The sequence below is a fragment of the Scleropages formosus genome, chromosome 22 (assembly GCF_900964775.1).
Source record: "Scleropages formosus chromosome 22, fSclFor1.1, whole genome shotgun sequence".
Lineage (NCBI taxonomy): Eukaryota > Metazoa > Chordata > Actinopteri > Osteoglossiformes > Osteoglossidae > Scleropages > Scleropages formosus.
In genome coordinates this window covers 7,012,907-7,036,117 of record NC_041827.1, presented here as the reverse complement: position 1 = coordinate 7,036,117, position 23,211 = coordinate 7,012,907, and the positions used below count along the sequence as shown (strand labels likewise).

At 46.9% G+C, this 23,211-nt stretch overlaps 1 protein-coding gene across 1 annotated transcript; it reads right to left on the bottom strand.

Moving 5' to 3' along the window:
• Positions 1 to 10,110: 10,110 nt before the first annotated feature.
• On the bottom strand, positions 10,111 to 22,187 carry LOC108918161 (rho-related GTP-binding protein Rho6-like). The gene is made up of 5 exons (XM_018725204.2): positions 21,965 to 22,187; positions 21,326 to 21,413; positions 12,179 to 12,288; positions 11,738 to 11,872; positions 10,111 to 10,926 (listed from the first exon to the last, which is right to left on the bottom strand). Exons 1-5 carry the CDS (start codon positions 22,082 to 22,084, stop codon positions 10,681 to 10,683), a joined length of 699 nt encoding a protein of 232 aa, XP_018580720.1. The 5' UTR covers positions 22,085 to 22,187; the 3' UTR covers positions 10,111 to 10,680.
• Between the last annotated feature and the right edge of the window lie 1,024 nt (positions 22,188 to 23,211).

Sequence of the window (23,211 nt, the reverse complement as noted above, 5' to 3'; positions counted from 1 at the left end):
TTTTAGGGTAGATGGTGACCTTAAATTGTCCGTAGCATCTGGGAGTGACCGCATGCGTGCATGCGGCAGCCCAGCGATGCAGTGGCCTCCTATCCAGGGTGTACCCTGCATGGCATCGTGCCCTGTGACGGACTCTGGTCTACCATGACCCACACTTGGACGAGCCCTTAAGGAAAGTAAGCGAGTGAGTGGACATGGAACATGCATAGTTGATAGAGAGACTTCAGTTGATTTTGCATTTTTTAAGAAACAAAAAAATATTTGAAACGAAGGTGACGTTCAACGGCATTGTCATCACGGGTTCAAATAAACCTCTAGTTTTAAAACTTTGAAAAGCCTCTACTTCCACCTTATTCAGCCATCACAGGCACACATAGTTGTCCAAGCAAATGTCCACAAGGGAGGTCTTCTGGCATGCAGCACCTGGAGGTGTGGGTTTGTGTATCGCACGTACGTGCGTGTGGCTGTGTTCGGGGCGGGGTCCCAGTGGGGTCCCTGCGGAACACCACGCATCTACTGCAAAGTAAAGGGCATTGCTGATGGGATGCAAAGCGCAGCGACGCATGAGCGCAGCCTTGCTCTCCTTTTCTTCCGAGCTCTTGTACAACAAGGCAGGGAAAAGAGCAAAGCACGCGTGCTGCGGAACACGCAGCACAAAGGCAAATTCCATCTCGTTCCGACACGGGACGCTAAATCTATTCGTTGCTCCACTTGTCCCTTTGTCCCGATGCTTTTAATCACCACTGTATTTCCCCCAGGGGCTTCAGACACACATTACGTTGACCGTCCAGCGGGGCGTGAGATCTCTGATGCTCCGTTTGCAGCCCAGTAAACGTTGAGCTGTTTTCAATTTATTTACAGTAATTTTCAGAAATAACATGAACAACAATTATTAAACAACTGATATACTGTAACAATGTGTCTTCGTGGACAGTGTCACGCACAGTGTAATTCGGAGTATTGTCTAGCGGAACGTAAATGAATTGAAATGGCCTGGCTGTGGTGGGTGTTTTAAACAGGAAAGATGCAGTATATTTCTGTTTTAAGACCCTTTTTACGCGTTGACCACGTGTACAGCGTGGGGTTTGCTGAAGGAAAAGAGGTTAAGCACTTTGCTCACGAGTTCAACAGTGGACACATTCCCTCAGCCTCTAGACTACCTGCTGCTCATGTGAATAATTGAGAGATTTTTTTTTACAAAGATATGTACACTGTATAGGGGGTGTGGTGGTGCAGCAGGTTTGACCGGGTCCCGCTTTCTGGTGGGTGTGGGGTTCGAGTCCTGCTTGAGGTGCCTGGTGATGGACTGGTGTCCCGTCCTGGGTGTGTCCCCTCTCCCTCCAGCCTTGTGCCCTGCGTTGCTGGGTTAGGCTCCGCCTCCCTGCGACCCTGCTTGGGACAAGTGGTTTCATTAAGTGTGTGTGTGTGTGTGTGTGTGTGTATATACACTGTGGAGTGGGGATTTTCGTCTGTAGGAATAGAGCTGCTTCAGCAGAGGAAAGCATTGCACCTTTTCCAAAAACCTAATCCCACCTCGTGAACAACTCCTGAGAAGCAGCGCTTGCAGAAAGGGAAGACGGCACTGCGGGGAGTAACGGCAGTTGCGCAGTCAGCGAGCGGCGTCCACGATCCTCCTCGTTCCGACGTCGGGTCGGAGCGCAGCCCTCCCCTGCGCCGGCTTTGTCAGCCCCTGCGCTGCAGGTTGCCACCAAAGAGCAAAGCTCGTGGCTTTGTGTGCTGTTGCCGGGTCATTGATGAGAGGCAGTAGGAGACAACCTGCCTGCTGTTCTCCCAGCACATGCTGGTGAGACATCTCCATCATCTCCTCCTCAGCCTATATTTACTATAACAGCGTACCTCTATGGTGCAGTGGTGCAGCGGGTTTGGCTGGGTCCTGTTCTCCGGTAGGTTGGGGGTTCGAGTCCTGCTTGGGGTGCCTTGCAATGGACTGGCGTCCTGTCCGGGGTGTGTCCCCTCTCCTTCCAGCCTTGTGCCCTGTGCTGTCGGGTTAGGCTCTGGCTTGCTGTGTCCCTGCTCAGGACAGGCAGTTTTACTCAACGTGTGTGTGTGAGCATGCCCCTGCAGTGGCGCTGCTCTCAAGTGCCAACAATGGTAGGATGAAACCAGCAAAGATCCTAAAGCCATATGTGGGAAAATCTGTGTTTTTCCATTGGCCTAATTTTACTCATTCCTCTACTGTCGCAGACCAAGCTGTGGTAACCCAGGTCTAGTCGGATGTGCTGTGTCTCTGTTACAGTTATTCAGAACAGGAGAGAATCTGGGTCAACCGGTAGCTACAGGATTAAGCGTTGACCCAACTGCGGCGAACAAACGGAGCAAATGGAGGGACGCGGCGTTAACGAAAGACCGCGGCCTGTCCTTATATGCATTTTCATGTATGCTGTGACACGGGGGGAGTATGAGCTTCGCTTGGAACAAATGAGCATCCGGTGACCTAGAGCCAAAAGGATCTTCAAGAAGCAGTGGGAAATTGCATCATTTTGACTTCACACAGGTCTGCTTCTCTCTGGGGGTTGCAGGAATTTTTAGGGTAAATGCCTTTTCAGTGATGGTGATGGTCCTCTGTTCTCTGTATGCCCCAGCACCATAAACTAATATCATTAAAAAAAAAAACCTCAAACTGTTGTTTGCCAAATTCCTGTGTTGCGTAATTCATACCGCGGTCACATTTTAAATAATACCAGGAGGAACGTTAATACTAAACGAAAAATCAGCCAGTTGTGAATTTCAGCGCAGACAAAAAAAAAAAATGCAACGCATTTTAATGAGTCTCGTCACGCGCGGAAATGGAATAAACAAGCGAAACAATTTTTCGTGAGTGAACGAAAAATAAAATGGTCTCGCGGTCAGACGACGCTTTTTTAAGCTGGGATTGATAAAATCCTTACGTTTGATCTGGAGAGTTTTGCCTCTGATGATTATTCACTTTGAGAACGTAAATCAAAAGTTCCGGTGTAAAAATGCATTAGACACATGTGCTGGTTGCCTAGCAACCCATTTTGTCTCCCTCTAGCACCATTGTTACGATTCGCAATTGTTGTTTGGATTTTTGTAATGATGAGCGCTGGGAGCTCGGACTGGTTTCCTCTACAAACCTCTTGCCTTAGACGAGGTTTGGGAGTTGCAAAGTATTTCTTTGTTTACTTACCGGTAACACCGACAGATCACCGGCTGCATGCATTCATATCATAGCTCATGTGCTCATATGAGTACCTTAGATTTATTCCTTTTGCACACACTTTTCTCCAAAGCATCAGATGATGACTGTTAAGCAGTATTTAGCTGACACTTTAGTCCAAGGCCGTTTACCATGCTAGACACGCGGTGCTGAACTCTCCGCAGTCATTTACCCATCCGTAGAGGAGAGCAGTGTAACACACTTTCTTACACGCGCTCCACAGGTAATGTACGTGTTTGAAATGCGTGTCTTCGGACCGTGGGAAGAAACCAGAGGACCTGGAAGAAACCTAGAAAACGCAAGCGCGCCATCCGAACTCGGCGCAGACGAGCGAGGTTCGAACCCGTGTCCAAACAGATCCGCTTGTAGAGAGAGGGATGATTTCCGAACAGATGTCTCGTCGTAGCATGAAGCAAATACCACAGCTTGAAGTGATGACTGCCACTTCAGGAAACTGATGAGCAACCCACCCGAACGGTGAACCAAATACGCGCATCCGAACACACGCGTTCCCGACGAGCCCTGTCTGCCGCACTCCCGTCATCGGGCCATTTGATCACAAAGGCCGTGACAATTTACGGTCCTATAAAAGCTTTTTTTTCACCGCCATGGGGGATGGGAACCGAGCTCCTCTGGCAGCATGCGGGTGTACAGGGGTACAGCACATAGGACCACTGATCTCACCAGATACCCAGACCTAACATGCTGGTAATGCAGCTCCTCTTGTAATTTATTCGAGATTATCGAGGAGGAATTTCCTCGAGCCCAGTCGCGCGGGAAAACACATACGATTTTTCGTTCAGATCAAAAGATGTTCGATAGAGAACAAGAGCTGCTGAATTACCTTGGACATCGCTTGCAGTTCCTCTGCACAGATTTCAGAGGTTACGCAGTACGCAAAGTCAGCATTTAGAGGGCACAGCCGATATTTAACGACGAGTTATGCTCAGAAGACGACTGCGTCATGTATAAATATTTAAGAGCGCGGGGGCATGGTGGCGCAGCGGGGTTTAGTCAGGTCTGGGGTTCGAGTCCCGCTTCGGGTGCCTCGCGACGGACTGCCACGACCCCACTTGGGACAAGCAGCTTCAGCCAGCGTGTGTGATTTAAGATTACTGGCTTTCTATCATAGCTTAAGACAAAAACCCCATTTGACACAGAAATAAAATAAAAAGAGAGGAGATACTCACTCTCATTACGCTTCCTTACCGCCTCCTCTCTGTATCGACGCAGAGCTCCGTGTCTTTCTCCCGATCTGTGTCATGCGTGCTGCACGAGGTTCGAAGCATGTTTTTTCGAGGACGTCTGAAAGAGCTGTAGCAATGCGGGGCGAGGTTAGGTAATAAAATAGCGTCTTTAGCAACTGTGCCACATTGCCAGGGCATCTTAACTGCACCCCCAGGGCTGGTGGCCATGGCTGAGGGAGCAATTAATTCCCCACGCCTGTCCAGATGTTGGCCTAATTCGCGGAGACTGCCAACATATGCGTCACGCTTATTCCCCTTCAGCCAAGTATGCAGCCTTCTTCACGAAGGCCGTGTGGAAACGCACCGCAGGCGTGTAGGCGTCACCCGGCCAACTTGATGCAAGGCAGAGTGGAACTCCTACCAGACCCCTGAGCAGCCTCGCACAACCCTGCGACATCCTGGATTAGATCGGTCAGATGCCGCCAAGGTCCTTCCGGCGGAGCACGGCGTGTCCCGCATCAATTCCCATCCAGTATGTCGCAGCCCACTAGTTCAGCTGCAGGTCACGGGGATTTCAGATTTGGACAGTGCTGGTGAATTATCCGCAGGTAAATCTGAGCAAAGAGGATAAACTCTGCAAGGGAAAGCACTCAACGCATCAGTGCAGAATTTTAATATGGTCAAAATATGGTCTACATTGACAGTCAGAGGGCGGCATGATGGAGCAGCAGGTAGCAGGAGTGCCTCGCAACTCCTGGGCTTTGCAGTTGGGCGTGGGTTCGAACCCTGTTTAGCCTCTATGGAGTTTGTTTGTTCTTCAAGGCTTTGCATGGATTTATTATTGTCCCATTTTTTTGATTACATTTATTTAGCAGAAGTTCTTCTCCAAAGCGACTTCCAGTGAACTCTATGCAGTGTTATCAGCCCACACAACTTATTCACCATGGTGACTTACACTGCTAGATACACTACTTACACTGGGTCACTTGTCCATACATCAGTGGAACACACTCTCTCTGTGTCACTCACACACTATGGGGAACCTGAACAGAATGTCTTTGGACTGTGGGAGGAAACCAGAGCACCCAGAGGAAACTCACATAGACACGGGGAGAACACGCAAATTCCATACAGACTGAGCAGGGATTGAACCCACGTTCTGTTGCATCACCCAGGCGCTGTGAGACAGCAGTGCTACTCATTGTAGCACCCAGTAGCTGTAGAAGCAGCACTGTATTGTGAGAAGGAAGACGAGGAAAACATTATTGAGAGAAAGAGATGGAGGAATATCACACACACACTCTATGAAACACTTGTCCTAAGCGGGGTTGCAGCAAACCGGAGCCTAACCTAGCAACACAGGGTGCAGGGGAAGGGGACACACCCAGGACAGGACGCCAGTCCATCACAAGGCACTCCAAGCGGGACTTGAACCCCAGACCCACCAGACAGCAGGACCCGGCCGAACCCGCCGAGGCACTGCGCCCAGATGCGAGGATACCGAATCAAAAAAGTATACATCACTGTAAAGTGTGGGCAACATCTGTATCTGTGTGTTCTTTCAACGCGTCTGTGTTTTGGCTACTAATTATTGCATGTTTCCCGCTGTAGCCTTGCGCAGTTTCCTCTGGGATCAGTACAGCGTTTGTGTTTATCTGTCGTTTCGGTGCAATCGGTTCGCCTCTTAAGGCCTTCGAGAGGACTCCATGTTCTCATCTGTGCCACATCTCCCCTGGTCGTCCGCCTTCCTTGGACGCCGAGGGCAGCAGATGTTGCGTCTCGAGGCTGGTGTCGAACCGTCCGAGTGCGGCGAAGGAAAGATAGCACGCGTGTCGCTGATAGCGGTGGAATTTCGAGCAGGCAGCGTGGCGAATATACAGCCCGTTTACTGCTAGCGCAGCGTGTGGAATGACTTGGGGAAAAATAACGAAGAAAGGGAAAATGAGCGAGGAATTCTGTGTAAGCCCGACGGCCCTGCAGCGGCAGGAGAGTTGGGCTCGGAGATGGTTCGCTCTGGGGCATCATCACCCTCTGCGGCCCTGCGGGCGGAATTTTGGACTTTTTCTTAGGATCGTGGAAGAAAAAGACATCGGCCACATTTTCAGCTGCTGGTAACATGAGGTGTCAGCCTGGGATTGAGATAGGAAGACATGAGCGCTTATTTTGTTTTGTATCTCTCATCAGCTTCTTGAAATTCCTGTAGCCCAATGTCATGAATTTCATTTTGTTCATGTCCCTTATTTACAGATTTCCAATCTGAAGGTTGAATGAAGCCTGAGATTCTTTCGACCCACAGAGAGAAATGTTTCAACATCGGACAGAGCTGACCGTAGGGAAAAGGGGTACCTGGTAGCGTAGTGCTTCGAGCTGCTGCCTTTAGACCCGAAAACTGCAGGTTCAAATCCTTCCGGTTATAGTGCTGTTGAGGACGGTAGTTACCCTCAGTTACTCCATTAAACTCACCCCGCTAAGTGCAAAGTAGAGCTATGAGAGAAGAGTTTGTGACTAAACCACACTTGAACAGGACAAGGGCTTGGACTCGATGAGAACTTTGAGTTGCCCTTTTGGCAGTTTTTCCTCATCAAAAAAAGTCTGAACCTGGATCAACCCTAAAATCACTCTTAGAGTAGCTGAGACAGTGACTAAAATGCAACTTGTAACATCTGCTTGATATAAACCATATCATATATCACCGTGGTTCTCATGAGTGCTCTACACTTGAAACCGAACCTGTTCCCAGACCATGGATCAAAGCTGATGCTCCTCTACATTGGGTGCCACTGCCTAGCGCAACACCACTATTGCTACACCCATCCGTCACGTTAACCGTCTTTGTTACATATGTTCTTAATGTACTTCTGCTGTGTTTTCATTTTCATTAAGCCAAACCAGTATGATTTGACATTTTAAATAGGAGTGCATCAGTAGGAATCCGTTGGATGCGCAGTTGAAGCATCCGGACTAAAACGAGCAGTGGCACGTGGACGAGTGGGTTGTGCCACAGCAGATGAGCTCTCTCCAGCAAGGCTGACAATGTAAGAGTGGAGGAAAAAGTACATCGTTAATCTGTGTAATATATGGTGGATCACCATTTCTTCATGGCTTGCAGTTATTTCCAAAGTGATGATTGAAATGTTCCCGTTAATATGAGAATAGCAAGTATCGTTGGACTTTAGTAAGGAGTGTTGGGCACATTTATCACTTAACCCATAACCTTTTCATAAAATCCTTTTACAGTTACAATAATTTTTGAACGTGCAAGAAAGTAATTTGCAATTTTAACATAATGAACGCAAATATGAAGCCAGAGTATTTCACTGAACAAGGCAGGCTTTATTAAAACTAAATGACAAAAATGAAAAAGTTTAAATATCAATTTAAAAATAGATCTGAACGAAAAATTTCAAATGCACATGTGAAATAAAAACATAAATAGCAACACTTAACCTGTAACATTTAATTCTTAAATAAGATTTTACATCACACAACCACTGTCTTTTCGTTTTTCCTTTTTTCTCCAACATTCTTTCAGAAGTTTTACAAAGATTATAAAACAGGATATGTACAATCAGACTGTTCATCTAACAAGGACACAATATAAGACTGAAAGGTTGCCACTACTAGACAATGACTGCACATTCTGTGAAATTGAGCCAATCTGAGCTAGTTATCACATGCAATGATTTGGATCACCAAATTTATTAATATCCAAAAGTGAAGGAAGCAGATTTACTGATCAATTTCCTGAAATGGCAGTCATCACTTTAAGCAGTGGTATTTGCTTTATGCTACAATGAGACATCTGTTTGGAAACCACCCCTCTCTCCAAAAACAAGAAATGCTCCTCCAAATTCGAGAGCCATTCTTAGTCATCCCTACTTTGACTGTTGCTAGGCAACACAAAAATCCAGTATATGTCCAAAGAACAAGAGTTGCTGTGCAAATCGCTTCTTGAAGTCCCAGATTACAGGTGCTGTCCACAGCTCCAAATAACCTCAGCGAAAACGAAAGAAAATTGACGATATGACGACTTTTGTTGTGAGGAGTATGAAAGAAAAACACACGCAATAACTCAGTGAATATTAATATGAGAGAAGAAAAACAGCTGTATTTGGACAGGACCAGCCTGCTCATTTTCATGCATGTTCCAGAGCCTTTCCAGCACAAACACATCTCGAGTTGGACTCAACTTTGACTCTCCGCCTGCCCCGTTCTTTCCTTGTCCTCATAAGGACACACGCACCTCCTCGGTACCTACAGTAATATGCAGCGCACACACCAATGAACACCGCGCACTTGAATGCTCATCCATCAAATAAGCTTTATTGGTTCTTCTGTGGAACAAAATGATGTTCTGCTCACCTTGAACATTTGCACTGCTGGTCTCAAGCTCACAGCTGTGGCATATCATTAAACAAAAAAGCCCAGCAGGGAATGCAGGGGCTTGAGGAAACAAGTTTTAAAGTCTCTTAAGTATACATTGCATCATAAGCACTTAAATGCTGTGTAATGGGAGAAAGCTGAGATACGGATTAATTCCCCTCATGTTACATAATCATGAAGGCCAGGATTTAAAAGCAAAGATCAAAGTGGATTAAGCTTCACTATACTGTCCTTGATCGTCTGTCTACTTATAATGTAAATTCCAAGTGCTGGAGAGAAGTGTGTGGCCCGGAAAGGCATCTGGTCAGATGGAGAAAACATTGCATTTGAGAAAAAGTAAAGGCAATGGGTTTCACTGCTACTCGGGTAAAATGTACAGAGTAAAGGCTAGGCTGAGATGCTAGTATTCAGCAGACTGTAAAATCAACGGCAAAACAGAAAAACAGGATTAAGATGAAAATGCAGATGACAGGTGGAAAATGCATATAACACAACTACTGGTGTTCAGTATCATTTAAGCAGGGATGTGTCATACATCCATTACTTCACTCTAAATGACTCCCTCCTAATAATCACATAATTAAAATGGAGAGTCACATTTCAAGCAGCCAATTGCAGAAATAACATAACAATAACAATAGCATGCCCTCAGCTGAAAAACTCCTCCTTCTGTCCAATCCTTTGCCGTGAAGCGGTTGGCGGGGCGGCCGGGCCTGCCCTTTCAATGTCCTCTGAATCCCAAAGGCATCCACAGCAAGATGCGCACTGCCCCTGTCTTTCTTAAACACCAAAATATAGTCCTAATGTCAAACCACTATTCTTTCCACATTTCTACACGCTCCCTTGAGACCTGTCATTGAAAGAAATGATATTAAATTCCGGACCGTTCTCTGAAAAGAAAATCAAAGCAGTGCCGTTCCCGTCTCGTCTCCTGAACCCTGGGGAACATAAGTCTCGACACAGCCCCTACTGACATGCCGATACCACTTACTGGGTCTTGACCCCCGAATGCTTCCTCATCTCCTGTCCTCAACCGTCCATGCTCATCACGGATGAGGGCGAGCGGACATCAAGGTAGCTGCCGACAGGTGACCTGACCCGGAACTCACCGGCAGGTTAAGACCCCTGCAATGCCAATGTGTCACGGCGTGAGAAGAGCGCTCTATAAAAATAAAGTGAATTGGATTGAATGCTACCATGCATAATCGTCAGCCCAAACTGTTGCACACACACTGCGCAACAGACCCGAGACTCCTATCAGTTTGTGGAACTGCCTTATTCCTCCACATCCCTCTGTTGCAACAGAAAAGACGAAAAGGAGCCCCGCTAAAACCCAGCCTGCCCATTTCAGCTTCAGATATGCCCTCGTGCAGCAGTTTGTTTGTTCACACCCTAAAGTGCATATTCTGTCTATGTGTGGGGAAAAAAAAGCTTTTTACAGTAAAATGGGACAGTGTCATTTTTCGTATGGACCGTCCCGGAGGAATACACTACATTGTCTTAAAAAGCATAAAAGTTACAATACTGAGATACATACAGGTACATGTTAGCTTTCCAGTTTTTTTAATTCACTGTGTGGCCAAGGAAGTCCAGTAACACTGATTTTTATTAAGTATTATTATTATTACTGTTTTGGAAACAGATTGTACAAAGCAAGTCTGGTAGGGGGAAATGCTAACGGTTACACCTTTGAGTAAAGCCAGGTGTAGGTGAATGAAAACCAATATGCACTGTACAAATCAAGACCTTATGGGCAGCAGATGTCCGGTTGTCTTAGGGGTCCCGGGGTGCAAGGAGGGGTTCAAGAAGGAGCCCTTGTTTGCTAATTCCACCGGTCCCCTCCCCACACCCTCCCCCTGACCCCCTACAGAATAGCGGCGTCGCTTGGAGCAGGAAGGTGGCCAGCCCTGCTCACATCACAGAGCAGCTCTTGGCCTTCTCCTTCTTGAAAGTAGAGGTGAGCAGCTCAGAGCGGCTGGGCAGGTGCAGCAGTCTCTTGGAGAGGCGCCGGGCAGGGCTGGGCTTGCCGGTGGGTTGAAGCTTGTTGAGGCAGGCCAGGGCTGCCGTGCGGAAGACGCTGTGGATGCTCTTCTCTGAGGTAAAGGCTGAGCACTCCAGGTAAGCTTCGGCACCCAGCTGCTTGGCCAGGGCTGAGCCCTGCGTTGAAAATGAGACGGAGGACAAAGTGAGTGGGGGGGGGGGGGGGGGGGTAAAAGGGTTTCCAGTTTTTGGTGAACTGTGTTTCACATGTTTGAGTCTGAAACACCATTAAAATATCAGTGCATGTTGGCTCTTCATGTTACAAACAACCGAGTTACAAATTCCAAGATACTAACTTTTTCCAGTTGATTTTTTTTAAAATTTATACTTCCTAACATTTCAGTCTGTTGCGAAGCAAAAGCCATCTGCATGTCCATGTCCAGCTGCTAATAAAACAGAACAGAAATAGAACGAGGGTGTGGGATCACCCTCATTCTGTACACTTCTAGAGTATATAGTTTGTGTCCAGTGTTCCAGAGTGCTGATGATCAATCAGTCAGTCAGTGATCAACACTGAACAGGAGTATCTCTCTGTCTGTTGGTGAAATGCACTTTATTTTACTCCAAGTTCTACCTCGCTTTGGAGAAAAGCATCTGCTGATTGAAAAATGTCACTATAAATGTAAATGTCTGCAACATGGACAAGTCTGCAGGTTGTTCATCTTCTGTCTGCTTCTTCCCCACCTTCTTGAATCTTTTTCAAAACTTTAGAGAACCTCTACTATTTGTGAATACCGACTGTCAATCCAGAGCCACTTTGGCGTGTGATTTGAATTGGTATCCCAGCTATCTTCTGAAAAAGGTTTGCATTACAAAAAGTCTGTTACTGGAAAGATCACAAATCCAAGACCAACTGTATATTCATCTCACGTTCTTTTTGGAAAGAATGTGCGAGAGTCAATCCGACTACCGACTAGTCCATCCATACCTGCTCATGGGAGATAGGTGTCTGCTTTTGGCTGGAAAGCTCCATAAGTGTGCAGACATCTGTGCGCAAGTCTGTCTTACACCCTATGAGAAGAATTCGAGTGCTGGGGCAGAAGTCCAATATTTCTGTCTTCCACTAAAGAGATATAGAAAAAGAAGAGCCGTTCTGAGCCATGGGAGATCAAAGAAACGAGATACGAAAAGCCAACATTCATATAAGAAACTATTTTCCACATAGACATTACACTTGCATTTTCTGACCACATAAACACTGATGTCTGAAGGGCACCAAAATAGTGCATCATGTTTTCTACTGAAGAAGTCCCAACAGGTTGGCAGTACCATACTCTTTTGTATCACATTAGCAAGAACAGACAATGGCGAAGCATGCCGTGACATAAGACATATGAGTTATGAAAAGCTTTGCAAAGGAGACCATTACCTTCTTCAGTGCACTCTCAACAGTGTCTGGGCGGCTGATGTCAAAGCACAGGAGAACGGCATCTGAATCACTGTAGCACAGAGGCCTCACGTTGTCATAATATGGAGAACCTGGAAGACAAGCAATTTTGTTCAACATGGAGGGCTTAGAGGAACAAGCAGAATTGCAGCTGAAGCCCAGATGACCTGTAATTACAGTCCCATTTAATATTAGGTGCTAGAGAGCTTCTCTGAACAAAGCAGTAGCCTCTTTGTGTCTAAATTTACCCTGGCTAAAGGCCAAAACCCCAACAGTGAAAGACAATTGGAACTGCCAAATCACAGGGCAAGAGCAGGGACCGAACAATACGGCAAGAAACAGCCTAGAAATAAAGATTGTTTGGTTCTTTGGTTACAGGAGCCCTGGAACGATGCGAGAATTTTGTTGAAGCACGGCACTGCAGCACAGAGCGCCGGGCTCTGTCCCATCAGCCCACCTGGTCGCTAAAACCTGTGCCACCACTTTTCTGAGGGGATGCCACCTCTCGCGGTTGTCATGCCGGGCTCCTGTCCCTGGCACATGACACAGCCGTATCACTTCCTCCGTAACCACAGCAACAGCCTTGGAATGCACCGTCTGCTTCCAGCATTTCCACACACTCCCACACAGGCTTTCCTTACACCACCATCCCCCCCACCACTGCCTGCCCGCCCGCCAACCCCCGATTTGCGCCCCATGTCCACCCACTTACTGCTTAAGAAACTCAACTGCACGGGTTCATACAGATCGAGATTCTCCTTTCAAAGGCATTTGTCTTCAGTAAATTACCTCCTTATGAAAGGAAGTACTTTCTTTCTGTTTGACATTGAATAGAGGGACAAAAGGAAAGCCCGCGTGACCTTTGAAGGTCCTTAGACCTTAGAAGGCGACCCAGCTGATTTCAAGGCGAGGGTACAGCGCTCCCTGAGATGACTAACAAAATGATCCCACACCTGTAATTTGTTTCACTTACATCACATTCTACCAAGACAAGGTTGCCAGTGTAATTTATGAAAGTCCCGCATACAGATTGGTGTCAGGAAAACGGCCCTGAAAGAGGCAGCAGACCAGACGTACAGTGCTGACCGATCGTACACAGCAGGTATAGTGCTGTATGATGTATCCTACGATGCTTTTCGCGAGACGTGCGTTTTCTTTTACTGTTTACATAAACGAGCAGAAACAAGCGCTCCCACGGAATCATGGACAGGACATTTGTTCAGTGTTTAAAATGGCTCTGAATTATATGGAGAAACTGACTCCACCGACAGTTGACATCACTTGACTTTACCTGCCCAAATCAGTATGTGTTTTACCGCAAAGTGGTTCAGTACAGACCGTATGTCAGCTTTGAAGGCCGAACACGGGATCTGCACATTGCACACAGACAACGAAAAAGGAGAACAGAGGATGAATATGCTCACGGTAAGCATATTTCCAGTTTCATAGCAAAGCAGCGCCTGATCTAGAGCTCTGGCCTATAGTTTACTAGGACAAGGCTCGTATCCCATGACTATTTAGAGATTAACCTCCAGAAAAGGATTTTATCTGCTTACATTGCTGACGTGCAGCCATTTTCTGCATGGCCTTAGCACACATTTGAGGCTTTCTGTGCCATTTCAGCCTGCCTTCGGTTTTAGGTGCCCAAAACTATATAGAAAACACCCCAGAATAGGAGAATTCTGAATAAAAGGACCTTGTTTTTTCTAAGCTGTCTAATCGGCTGTCATCTTCAGGTCACCGAATACTGCACGCTGGATGAAGGGGAACAAAAAGGTTTGTAAATATCTTAACCCCTATTTTGAAAACATGAAAAAGGCCAAAATCCAGACCAGTAAATGCATGATTACGAGGAAGAGTGCAGTAATGTGAGCACAGGGGATGCGACGGCGACTGAAAACTAGTGACAAGGCCACTGCTATACACAGGGGACTGATGAGCAAATTCAATTAAAGCTCCCTAATTAGTCACACAACACAGAGGAGTGCGAAGAGCAGAACATCTGCATGCTGGTCTATCCCTCTCGTCACATCCCTGGCCAAGGACACGGTGCATAATTAACTGTCGCTAATTCCTGTAATTAGGGGGTAGACGGGATGGTGGGTGTCACACGTCTCAGTTTCTGCGCTGCTGCTATCCGCTGACACGAGGAAGGAGCGCAGCGTGGCGCTTGGGCTAGTCAAAGCCCCGGGCGCGCGGTGCGAGAGCTCACCTCCTGTGCGAAATGTTACCAGGTGCACCTCTCAGAAAGTCAATTACTCTTATTAAAAAAAAAAAAAGGTTATTTAACTGAGGTACTGGATGTGCAAGGTGTGAATATGCACGCTTTACTGATTTAATTGGATAATCAGCGTGTTAAAGTGTTCTTAGTAATGTGGATTTTTGTGTTAAGATTACTTAAAGTTTACGGATTGGAAAAATACCACGAGCTCTTCTAGCACGTCAGTTTTAATTTGGTACTTTACAGCCACTGGAAGATTCTAGAAGGCACCAGAACATTGTAGAAAGTAAACATTCAGTGCTTGGAACCCAGTGCCAAAATTTGCTAATTTCAAGAATGTGTAATATGTTTTCTTAACTGATATATAGTAGGAACTAATACCTAAAGTATACTTAATCTAACAAAACTAAATGGAAAATGCAAAAAAAGACCTAAAAGATCTGTAATATAAGAAAAATGAAAGGCATTCAGAGGAAAGAGTGGGGACCTCCTATTACTCAGACACACGCACTGACCGAAATCGCTTATAGCAGCAAGCCAGAGCCTAACCCGGCAACGCAGGGCGCAAGGCTGGAGGGGACACCCCCAGGGCGGGATGCCAGTCCATCGTAAGGCACCTCAAGTGGGACTCGAACCCCAGACCCACCAGAGAAGAGGCACAGGCCAAACCCACTGCACCACCACATCCCCCCCCAAAACATGATGCCACATGTAAAATCCCTTCAACACAACTAGGTAATTCCTCAATTCAGACCCTACAAGATGAAGTATTGTATCCTTAATAAAAGAACTTAAACTTGATGGGTTACTTGGGAATTGGTTGACCTGATTTTGTCGTCTGGGGCCACTTTCTCAGCAGCTCCAAATCAAAGCTCACATTATAATTGGTATTTTTTCACTGAGGCTCTCATCACCAATCCCTCAGCACAGGTTTCAAAGATCAGAGACGCACTTTCCAAAGTTAACCCACAGTCAACAGCAGAGTACGGAAATGAAGAACTGGACTCCACATGACTGAAGCCCATTTTCTATCCAGAGATGCTGGTTACTACATTGTCCTCGCGAAGGGCACCATGCCTTTGGAGCTGTCTTTTTTTATTCCCTAAAATGCTTTTAACTCCTTTGGGACAGAGACAGGGACACAACCTAACAGATTCACCCCAGCCCCAACCTCTTACCCCCTCCAGAGTGACCAACTGCAGGCAAGATGCCCGTGGAAGCCCTGCTGGTGCAGAGCAGAGGGGGAAACCCCAGTCACGCTCAGCGTGCTGCTGGAGAGGCCCTCGAGGGAACCCCCTGCCCGCGGATAAACCACACTTTGGCTCGCTGAGTGCCAAGCAACATGGGTAGGACCTATGGTGTCAGACTAATGCAGACTGCAAGACAGAATTTCGTGCTACAGAGCTCTATAACTAACTGTGCATAAGGATTAGAGGATTAGGTCTGCAACAACCGTCACCTGCCCTCTTAGCACAAAAGAGGCTGCTATTACAACTTTTACAATGACCACAAGTAATCCCATCGCTCAGCCACTCAGCACAGCTTTCATTACACATTTGGTCAGAATGACATCAATTTCAGCAGAACCCAATTAGTTCAGGTTACCCTGAATTCGACCATTGCATTTAGGCAATTTCCCTGAGCTTTGTTGGGAAACAAATTTAAAATACAGGCTTTATATTACATTTATTAATTTAGACAACACTTTTCTCCAAAGCAATTTATAATGTCATCCTACCTACAATTATTTACCCATACACAGGTAAAACCCCTTATGAAGAAAATAAAATCAAGGCTTCCGTTTACCCCGCCCAGTATGGGGTCACCGGGGCCCCACCCTGGAGCCAGGCCTGGGGGGGGGGGGGGGGCTCGCATGCGAGCGCCTAGTGGCCAGGTCTATGCCCACGGGGCCTGGCCGGGCTCAGCCCGAAGCCATGACGTGGAGCCACTCTTCGGTGGGCTCACCACCTGCCGGAGAGACCGTAAGGGGCCGGTGCATTGTGATTTGGGCGGTGGTCGGGGCCGAGTGCCCGGCCGACCCAAACCTCGGGCGCCAACTCTGGTTTTTAGAAGAAGAAAGGGGGATCACACTCCTTAGCCTCCCTGGGAAAGTCTATGCCAGGGTACTGGAAAGGAGAATCCGACCGATAGTCGAACCTCGGATTCAGGAGGAGCAATGCGGTTTTCGCCCTGGCCGTGGAACACTGGACCAGCTCTATACCCTCACTAGGGTGCTGGAGGGTTCGTGGGAGTTTGCCCAACCAGTCCATGTGTGTTTTGTGGACCTGGAGAAGGCATTCGACCGTGTCCCTCGTGGCATCCTGTGGGAGGTACTTCGGGATTATGGGGTTCGGGGCTCGTTGCTACGGGCTGTTCGTTCCCTGTATGACCGGAGCAGGAGCTTGGTTCGCATTGCCGGCAGTAAGTCAGACCTGTTTCCGGTGCATGCTGGACTCCGCCAGGGCTGCCCTTTGTCACCGATTCTGTTCATTATCTTCATGGACAGAATTTCTAGGCGCAGCCAGGGAACGGAGGGTGTCTGTTTTGGTGGCCGCGAGATCTCGTCTCTGCTTTTTGCGGACGATGTGGTCCTGTTGGCTTCATCAGGTAAAGACTTACAGCGTGCACTGGGGAGGTTTGCAGCCGAGCGCGAAGCGGCGGGGATGAGAATCAGCACCTCCAAATCCAAGGCCATGGTTCTCAGTTGGAAAAAGGTGGATTGCCCCCTCCGGGTTAGGGGGGAGTTGCTCCCTCAAGTGGAGGAGTTTAAGTATCTCGGGGTCTTGTTCACGAGTGAGGGAAAAATGGAGCGGCAGGTTGACAGACGGATCGGTGCGGCGTCCGCAGTAATGCGGTCATTGTACCGGTCTGTTGTGGTGAAGAGGGAGCTGAGTCGTAAGGCGAAGCTCTCAATTTACCGGTCGATCTACGTTCCTACCCTCACCTATGGTCATGAACTCTGGATCATGACCGAAAGAATGAGATCGCGGATACAAGCGGCAGAAATGAGTTTCCTCCGCAGAGTGGCTGGGCGCACCCTTAGGGATAGGGTGAGGAGCTCAGCCACCCGGGAGGAGCTCGGAGTAGAGCCGCTGCTCTTCCACATCGAGAGGAGCCGGTTGAGGTGGCTCGGGCATCTGTTCCGGATGCCTCCTGGACGCCTCCCTGGGGAGGTGTTCCGGGCTTGTCCCACTGGGAGGAGGCCTCGGGGCAGACCCAGGACACGTTGGAGAGACTATGTCTCCCGGCTGGCCTGGGAACGCCTTGGGGTTCCCCCAGAGGAACTGGAGGAGGTGTGCGGGGAGAGGGAGGTCTGGAGGACTCTGCTCGGACTGCTGCCCCCGCGACCCGGCCCCGGATAGCGGAGGAAGATGGATGGATACACAGGTAATTTCACTGAGCAATTCAGGGTAAGGAAGGACCTTGCTCATAGTTGCTACAGCTGCAGGTGGGAACTAAACCCACCACCTTTGGGTCTAAAAGCAGCAGTGTTAACCACTATGCTACCAGCTACCATTTATTTGCTTAATACTGAACATACCACAGCCAACTACTACACATCCATAGTAGTAAGAAATTACTGCAGCAATTTCAGAAATACCACCAGTGATCTCATATGGAAGCGAAGCCTTGGGGGGAACCCATCTCCAAGGTCTCTCTTGGATGCAGAGACCGGCTCACTTGCTGCTTGCATGGTTGATTAAAGCACCAGATTGATTTCTGCCAGCAAATCCACAGTCTTCCTCCCCAGAGTAGCTGTGTGACTTGGAGCCAGACCGATCAATGATCAAAAGTCTTTTTAATAAGAGGAACTGTTCTGCCTATTAATAGACAGGAGCAAGAACATAGGAGCATAAGTATTAGCACCGTGTACTGTGATGAAGTAAAATTTACCAGGCTGGCAATCCCACAATGTGTTTGTAACTAATGCCTCTGACCTCAAGGGACTTTATAAGCACTTGAGACATATACCAAGCAGAGTGAAATAGAGAGCAGGATGCAATGACTGACAGAGCAGCTCCTAGCCTCTGGATGACCTTATACACTGCTCCAGTGTTAAGATTTCACATTCACAACATGGACTGTTTACAATCAGGGCTGTAGCAAAACAAAAACTCAAAGGAACATCACTCACTTTGCTTATCCACCTGTCCAAGACAGAGTCGTGGTGGTCCAGAGGCTATTCCAAAAGCACAGGACCCAAGCCTCAGTAGACTATACCCTGGATAGGGCACCAGCCCACTGCAGAGTAGCTACACGCACTTACGCATTACTGGCAATTTAGTGTCACCTGAAACACATATCTCCGGACTGCAGGAGGAAACCAGAGCAACCAAGTAAATATATAGACAGAGAATACGTAAAATCCACACACAGTGAGCAAGATTGGAACCTATGTCCAAACAGCCCAGCGCTACATGCTGCACCACCGTGCCACCCAAGAGAAAAACATTCCTTGCAAAAATATATTAAACACACATATCAGATCCACAAACCTGATGAAATCTGTGAAATATATGAGAGTTTGAGATCTGCACTGGCCTCCATATGACTGGAAGCTGAAGGTCAGAACAACCTTTTGCCAAATCCCTTCTCTGTACTTGCTGTCCTCCAGCAACCTCATTCAGAATAAAGCAGCCTTTTCACATGCCAAGTGGCACATTTGTACCACTTCCAGCATGATCCAGAGTTAAACCTCATCAGGTAAAAGCAAGCAGGACACAATGAATCTTTCAGCTCTGGCTGACTTAAGACAGTTTTTATCGGCTAATATCTCAGAAAGAAAAACGTTCAGTTTTAGTATTGCCCATCCGCTGTCACCCATATGCCACGCTGTACAGCCAGGTGCTTCTAACCACCCAGTAGCTCTACTGCATCTTAACCAGAGGAGTTACTGCTCTGCAGGAAATGTAAAATAATCAAAGACGGAGGACACACACCTCCTTGTGTTTGTCCTCTTGTGAATCCTTTGGCAGGAATCACAAGATTTAAGCAATGTCGGAACCACCCAACAATGGCTTCAGCACTCCTAAGAGGAGATATTTTCATTTTTCCCCTGACAGCAAGAGAAGTCATTAAAGCAAAACCCATCTTCCTTCAATAGTCAGGACCTGACAAAGTGACACTGTAGAATAGCAAAAAAAATTAAACAAGCCCTGCATGAATACTGCATAGTACAGTATACCAAAAACTATATAACAGTCCATAAACTCCATCTGTATTACGGTTACATGGTTAGCAAACACACTGGTAATGGGAGCACTGGGCAACCATCCTGTTTTTATTCATTTAGCTGATAATTTTTCTCCAAAGCGACTTACAATGTTAAGCTACTTACAATTATTTTGCCATTTATTCAGCTGGATATTTTTACTGGAGTAATTTAGGATAAGTACCTTGATCAGCGGCACTACATCTTCAGATGGGAGTCGAACCTGCAACCTTTGGGTGAAGATGCAGCTGCCCTCATCCAGTCATTTTAATACAGCAAATCACACTGAAAATATTATTCATTTAACATTTCATCCTCTAAAATTCCTTTATTTTATGCATTGATTTCCACAGAGGATGAGGGATGGAATCAAATGAATTTAACACTAATCGTCATATCCAGGAAGCTCAAATTCACGATCAAATGCTTCAGACTCACTAGAATAGTGATTACAACCAGATCTCGTCATTAATAGCAAAGAAAAATTCGAATTTATGATCGTTATTCTAATTTATAATTTAAAAATCCTGCATATATGAAGATCCCATTGCCTAAACTCTTAAAATGTAAATGTTTCAAGCAGAATCACTTATAGTACAGTACCAGCTGTCAGTATTTTATCGGTGAAGAAAAAAACTTTATAATCTGAGAAAATCGTGCCAGGATTTTGCTAGGTTTGTTACCTAATGCACTGAACGGGGGGTTCAGACGCCTCGTGCGCCTCATCACGCAGCAACCCGCGCGGACACTGCAGCACTCGCTTTACTGAAAAGTGACGTGAATGTCTACAAAGGGGAATAAAAGACACAAAACTGCGGTATAAATTTAGTCAGACTATCGCAACATGAACCCAAGGAAAGTCAGCAGCGTTAATTAATTAATTTCATATCCGAGCGCCTGAGAAGGTAGAGAAAAAAGGCTGTTCACTAGCGCCGAGTGAAATTTGACGAAAATGAATGAATGAAATACAGAACGAAGGCAAATTTATTTGCCAGGGACACTGTCGAATAAAGACGAAAGGTCAACCGTATAATGGCATTAAATGCGTTATCACACGGGGAAATTCCACGCGGGTCTCGAAGCGTTAGCGCTCGTTCGCGCGGGCACTTAGCATTAGCGCTAGCGCGAGCCCAGCAGCTCAATCTGTATTCCTCACACGACACGTTGGCTCAGCGAGCGCGAGGCGCGACCGAGGGCGAAAACACGCGCGAGACGCCACAAACAAACAGCCCCGTTTCTCAGCCCAACCTTTTTAGCGACGTACCGGTTTAAATCCCTGTATCCACTTAGGAACGTAACGTTTAAAAATCATTTATCAAAGGTGTGGCTTGCAGCGTCGTTTTCTAGCGAAATATTTATACAGTGCGTTGAGTCTTACTCGTAATATTCGACATACATAAAGCATAACTTGTATCTGAAATTTATTCGTCAGGTATATCTGGTGGTAAATAAATAACGCTCTAGCGAATTCCGGGTGTAGACTGTAGAGGCGCCCTAAAAAGACGCTTTATTGTACCCGAAGTAACTCATCTCATCGTAATAAATCTCTCTTCCCTCGCAGCCAGGTCCCTGTGGTGAAAAAGCAGAGTTTTCCCATTTCAGCATTGATTTAGTTGGCGGTTCTTCAACACAAACACGACGACTCGTGCCATGAACAAGTGCGCGCGGCCGCGGCCCCGCGCTGCCAGTTAGTCACCTGAAGTGTCCCAGAGGCTGAGCTCCACGCGCTGCTCCTCCAGCTCCAGGCACGCGGTGTAGTTCTCAAACACTGTTGGCACGTACGTCTACGAGGGGGGTAAAGGGCTGTCACCACACACTGGAGCCGAACTTTCAGCACCAACACATTGATCCTCGAGTCGTGTGTAACAATCGGACGTGTCAGATTCGTGTATTCATCATAGGTTCAACTGGTGAGCTGTCTGCAGGAAAAGCCGAAAATCGTTCAAAACTGGTGAAAAAGAGAACTAATGGTGCTGCACCAAGCAGAACATTCTGTACATGATTATAGGAGTCTAATGAAGTATATTTTGTGACCAACAGATACGCTGCTCGCATGATACTTACATTTCTCAAAGGATTGTGTTACGTTAAGCGTTGGAAAAATTGAATGAGTTTATTATATATCATCATGTGCGTGTGTGTGTATAAATATATAACAATGTTAGAGTATCTGCTACTTTATAGAGAGAGAGAGGCCTGCAGAAAAAAACATGCCCTAAGACACGAATGAAATAAATATACTAAAATATTTTTTTCCCTTTTTCAAATGTTCAAAAATGCCTTAATACTGCGCACATACACGAGGGTTTATAAAACACACACATACACAGCATACCTCCGGATAACAGTCCTTGGCTAGTACTTGCAACATTGCAGTTTTTCCGCATTGAACATCCCCAACGAGCACCAGTTTACATCTGACCACGAGCGGCTGCGTAATTCTCCTTTCTTTCATCGTGAACGGAACGGAAATCAGAAATCAAACGAAATGCATGAAACACTCCGAAGCTCCTCGGCACACGCTCGAGCTGATCGCTCTACTCCACGGCGCGAGCCCAGCCGTCCGTCTGCCGTGACTTACGGCACTGCAGCGCTTTATATAGCCGCCCTGCGTCCAATGAGCTGCCAGAAAGCGCGTCTCCCGGGACCGTCCGCATCCCGCGGAATCACACTCAGGCTCTGTCCCCCGGGAGAAGCCGGCTCTTCTGTCGAGTTGCACTATTATTATTATTATTACTATTATTATTATTATTACGTATAATTAACCTCTGATGGGATGACGCCTTTATTCAAGGCGCCCTTAGCTTCAGTTGAGGATGAGCAGATACGCTGATTTACCCGTTTCCACACCACGCCACGGTTCTTACTGGATCAATTCCTGCAAAGTACCTTAGCCTAAGCCAAGGGGGTGGCAAGGTGGCGCAGAGGGCCTGCGCTGTTTTGGTGCAGGTTCCAGTGTGCTTCATTGTGTGCTGTGTTTGTATGAGCTTATCTGGAAGCTCTAAATTGCCCTTAGTGTGTGAATGTGAGTGTGTGCCCCCCTTGCCTTGCACCCAGTGACTATGGGATAGGCTCTGGACCACCACGACCCTGGCCAGGACAAGTGAGTTAAGGAAAGTAAGAGTACCTTGAGTAAGGGTGCTGAGAAGGAGTGGGAATTGAAACCGCAGACCTGGCGATTGCAACACTACACCCCTAAACAGTAATACGCTGCTGTCTTTTGCTGTTGCACAATTCTGACTGTGCGCATTGTGGAGCACAAAGTCAGTCCTTAGACAAGCGCTTATTAGTAATGGATGGATGGTAATGATTAAGCAGCGTTTTCGGATTTATCGCTTGTTTCTTTGATAAGGAAGGGGAGTAACTGCATCTTTGAAAGGTTCTGGAAATAGTTCTGGGTGCAGTAAATGCAAGAATAATAAGAACAATTTACATCTATCTGACACTTCTCTCCAAACCAACTTACTTTGTTAAGGTTACAATCATAAGCTTACAATTGTTTACCCGTGTATACAGCTGGGTAATTTCTTACTGGAGCAATTTAAGGTAAATACATTGCTCTAGGGCACTACAGCCAGCAGT